We start from the raw sequence: 4,397 nt of genomic DNA, 5'->3' as shown, positions 1-4,397 counted from the left end.
CGCGGGGCTCCTGCTCCCTCCTCTTCCCATTGTCCCGCTCCCAGCTCCCTCGAGATTCAACTTCCCTCCGTGCCTGGCTCGTGTCGTTTTTCTAGCGTGCAACATCTTTTGTCGTGGGCAGCATTGATTTCTCTTTAATCACCACCTCACCCTGTGTCTCGCTTCGGAAGTGTTTGCTTTAAAACTGACTTTTATCAAGGCGGCTCTGTCAGAAATGAGGTCTCCGTATTTCTCTTGTCTCATATGGCGTATTTTTTTAGTGGTCTGATTTTTGTTTCTTCTAGAGCGCAGTAGTTAAAATCCTTCTAAAGGCCTCCGAGTAAGCAGTTTGTTTTCCCAGAGCCCTAAGTATGGGAAGCCCAAATTAGTGCCGCCTCCTCCTCGCCTCGGAACACTAGTCTGGTGAGAATTAGGCGTAGTCACATGTCTGGTTTTTTACACACTAAAAGGTGGTGTCTCAGCGTTGTTTTCAGCTAAAAAAAAAATATAATTGTGTATCATACTAATTTTTTACAGTCCAGGGTGCAGGTCAGGCTCTGCTTCTTTTAACAAGATGCTCATCATGTTGAATGATATTTAAAATAAAAATCTTCAACATGTGAGATCGTACATTGTAATGGCAAAAAGCAGTTATCAGCTGTCTTCACTGTAGTTCCTAGGAAAGCTGATTTACTGTGTGTGTTAGAATAGTTGTTATTTTAAGGTAGGAATTTTAATGTAACAGATGAGTCCTAATTACCCATTACCTTTTGAAGATCTTGGTGCGTGATCTGTTTACGCTGTGAAAGCTGTCCCTGATGAAACGTGGAAAGCTGCCTCTGAAGATGGTTTTACGCTTGTGCCCAGTGTGCAGTGAGTGGCCTCTCTGGCTGCAGGCTGCTTCTGTAGCTGCCAATACGTAGCTGTGCTTTTCAAGTGATCCCCTTCCAATAAGTTGGTTTGTTAAAATATGTAAGGAGTTTGTATGGGAAATGCTGCTTTGGAAAATGACCTAGAGGTTTCACTGGTGCTGCTTAATTTTTCCCCTTATTGTGTAGGAATTATCCCATCCCATGTAAAAAATAATTTTTACAAAAGGCTCTATTGCCTGTTCTTTTGGAAATGAGAAAAGTTTTAATCTCCTACTGAAGGTTGACATAGGACAAGAGAATGAAGCTTAAGATATGGTAATTTATTGAGGGGGTGTGTGAACTGGAAGTATGTTGCATGTTTCTTGAATAAAAAATCTTAAATACTGTTGGTGCTCGTTTCATGTGGTATTTGTTATCAAATGGGTTACAACAGTATTCCAGGAATCGATAATTCTTGGCGAATAAAACGGCTCTTCCCGTTGGATAATTTTAAATACTATCCCCTGCTAAGGCTACTTTATGTAAAACATTTCCTGTGTGTGAGGCCCACAGGAGGAACAGGAAGTAAGAGAAACTGCTCTGGGGCAAGTTCGAGAGTTTGGGAAACTTGGGAGATTCCTTCTTACTGTGCTTTGCTGGAAATAACTTTTTTAAGGTTATGAAAATCAGTGGGTTAATGTATGTATTTTAACTGAAGAAATGCGTACTCCTATTTAGTAATTCTAATAGAATGATTATGATTCTTTAAACTGGTGTGTGCAGATGGGTTTAATTAGTTCATTGCTGCTGGCCCTTAAAGTGCAGCACAACCCATCTGTCTTGGTTGGTGACCAGACACCGGGGGATTGCAAAGCCCAGCATTCTCATACAGAGCGTTCTTTAAGTAGTTCCCTTGAAAAAAAGAAACTATCGCGTGGCTTCCTGGCAGCAGCCGCTGGATCGGAGTGTAACTCCAGCTGTAAAGTGCTGGGTTATGATGACATGGCAGGTTGGTTTTGAAGAGGAAGTATGAGGAGCTGAGCTGGCTTCTGCTTGTGCTATGGCCTATTTGTGGAGCTAGGGAAACATGAATGACTTGATAAGATCGAGCAATATTTAATTCCCTGAAAATCATGAATTGTTGCAGGAGAGTAGGGAAGGAAGAACTAGTAAATGCAAGTTTTTTAGCGTTAAATCACTTTGTAGAATTGTTCTCGAGTACTTTAGATTTCATAGTGCTCTTTTAGGAATGACTGCCCTGCCTTCTGCTTCTCTGCCATGTTTCCTTACAGTTGCTGCAGGTCTGTTAGCCAGCCGCTTTTGGATCCTTTACTCTGAAACGATGGTCAGAAAGATAGGAGTTCAGATAGGCAGTGTTGCATATATGTCAATGTAAAATACTCATTTCTACTCTGTTTTATGTTGCTGCTTTACAGTGGTTTGGAGTTTATTTAAAAAAAAAGATACACTCTTCGGTGCAGGAGTGTAAATGAAATCCTTAGGCTGTCTTCAGCACTCCCACAAAACCGTAACATGTAGGTACTGTGATACTCTGGAAGATTACCCAGGTACAACATGCCAAGCTGTAGAGAAGTCGTTCTGATTCCATCAATGAAATAAGTTGCTCCAAGTAGATGTGTGTTGATACATAAAGTTCACTGCTGACGAGAGCTAGCATGAGTTGCTTGAGGTACAGCTAACTCTATTTTTCATGTCGGTTGATCAAGAAGTCTCATTTTAGGAGGTTTAAGTGTATGTGATAGTTTCATTGCTTTTTTTTCTTCAGAGCTGTGTTGGGGAAAAATACTATTTGCTTTCCTAAGTAGAAGACAATTGCCAGAGGAGTGTTGTGCAGAGGCGTACCCCAATCTGGGAGCTGCCCGGTTGCTCTGATTGTGCTCCAAGTCTGGCACTGGTCTGGCTCCAGTGGGGTTAGCGTGGCTGGAGCTGACTGTAAGCCTGGCACAGCCCTGGGCTTGGCCGAGAGCAGCCCCTGCTCGGCGTGCTGTGTGCCGTCTGTCTCTGGTGCCACTGAAGCTCTGGTGTTAGTAGTTGCCACTGTTGACCTGATAATTTCACTAGAGGTAGCCTCTTTACAGCCTAGCACAGGTTACTCTTCTGAGTAGAGGGCTATTAAGAATTGTGGAAGTGCATATTGGTGATAAGTTGGCACTTTTGCTCTTGGCTTAGAGGTGGTGTTTGGATCTCATCGCAGTCCCATGAAGAATGTTAGCCTGTTAACTCTGGGTTTTTCGGTCTTAGCCCCTGGGGTACCCTTGCAAAAAGAGAAAGTTCCACTATAGGAAGTGGGAGAGCTGCAGTTTTCTAGCACTACTGGGTCTTGGGTCTCCACCATCACCATCTAATAATTTTTCTTTGTATGAACTGTCCTTGGCTCACTCGCAAAGACAACTGTGCACTTTGACTTGCTTTTTTCTTACTACTGTAAACTATGCTGGATATTTGTGGCAACCTATCTAACTTTTTTAATCCTTTTCTTTCTTTTTTCTACAGCATTGTCCAAGATATAACAGTTGGTACAAAGGTAGGCACTTCTCACTTTTTCTCTCTTTTTACACTGCTCAGCATCTGACCTAGTTTTAGCCTCACCAAATGTAGATCTTCGGCTTTAAAGGGTTATTTCTGGTACCATGTAAGTTGGTTTTAACCAGAAGGTAATTTAGTTTCATGTGCATTTAAAACTTTTATTATGGCTCAGCATTCAGCTCTTGGCATTTGGACATTGATTATCAACTGTCAGAAAAGAACTTTATTGCATTTAGAAACAGCCTTTTCCCCTACGAAAATGTCAAGCTGTGCTTGTTGTTTGTGTGCTAGACAATGCTTCTCAATGGAGAAATTGGTCCTTTTTCTTTGACAACTTTATTTCCGTTGTTTATGTGAATTCCTGTTCAGTTATATGTCAAAAATCCTTCTGCCACAAAAAAATTGAGTGTGTAGCTGTTGATTTTTATCTCTTGTGAGTACAGTAAATATGACCTTTACCCTTCTAGTCTCAGATTTTCAAAGTGCAGACTTAGCCCTGAAACTCAAAGTGCTGACAGGAGCCTCCTTATCTGCCGTGCGTGGTAATGGGCTGTTGTGTTCACAGGATAAAAGCTCATTCCTGTGAAATGTTAAACTGGAATGTGCAGGATAGACTGGCGCTCCTTCATGTATTAAAGGGTTTCTCATTTTACTTCGTGAACACTGTAGCTACTGCTCTGCGATCAGGATTATAGTAAGTTCAGCCCTGCGGGTTCTTTTTATTAGATAGCATATGTGTGAACATTGGCCCTCAAAGTAGTAATCTGACAGCTTTTTTAATGGCCCGAATTCGGTGTTGTTAATGTCTTCATTATTAATGAAGAAATGAAGTTGCATGTGGCAACTTGAATAGGCTGGTGAAGTGATGCAGTGTGTGATAGGGCTAATCTGAAGCAGAACTGAGCTTGTGTAGTGTGAGCTCTGTTAGGCCTATGTAAGTGAAGTAGGAGCATTAGAGAGAATTTGCTCCTAGACAGCAAATAGATTTTGTATTGAAAGTACAAAATTAGATGTGGCTGC

The 4,397-nt window shown here is 41.6% G+C and overlaps 1 protein-coding gene across 5 annotated transcripts in view; it reads left to right on the top strand.

The window, feature by feature from the left end:
• Positions 1 to 4,397, top strand: part of PTBP1 (polypyrimidine tract binding protein 1) — a 31,278-nt gene that overhangs the window by 995 nt on the left and 25,886 nt on the right. For 3 of the 5 annotated variants that reach the window (XM_054805911.1, XM_054805910.1, XM_054805913.1), the window contains exon 2: positions 3,345 to 3,375. The exons of the other annotated variants lie outside the window; for them this stretch is intronic. In XM_054805911.1, coding sequence (XP_054661886.1) covers positions 3,345 to 3,375 — 31 coding nt within the window. The remainder of the gene's footprint in view (positions 1 to 3,344; positions 3,376 to 4,397) is intronic. 5 annotated transcript variants of the gene reach the window in all.

The sequence above is a fragment of the Grus americana genome, chromosome 28, assembly GCF_028858705.1.
Source record: "Grus americana isolate bGruAme1 chromosome 28, bGruAme1.mat, whole genome shotgun sequence".
Lineage (NCBI taxonomy): Eukaryota > Metazoa > Chordata > Aves > Gruiformes > Gruidae > Grus > Grus americana.
Note: the sequence above shows the minus strand (reverse complement) of the source record. Positions and strands in the feature narration are given on the sequence as shown.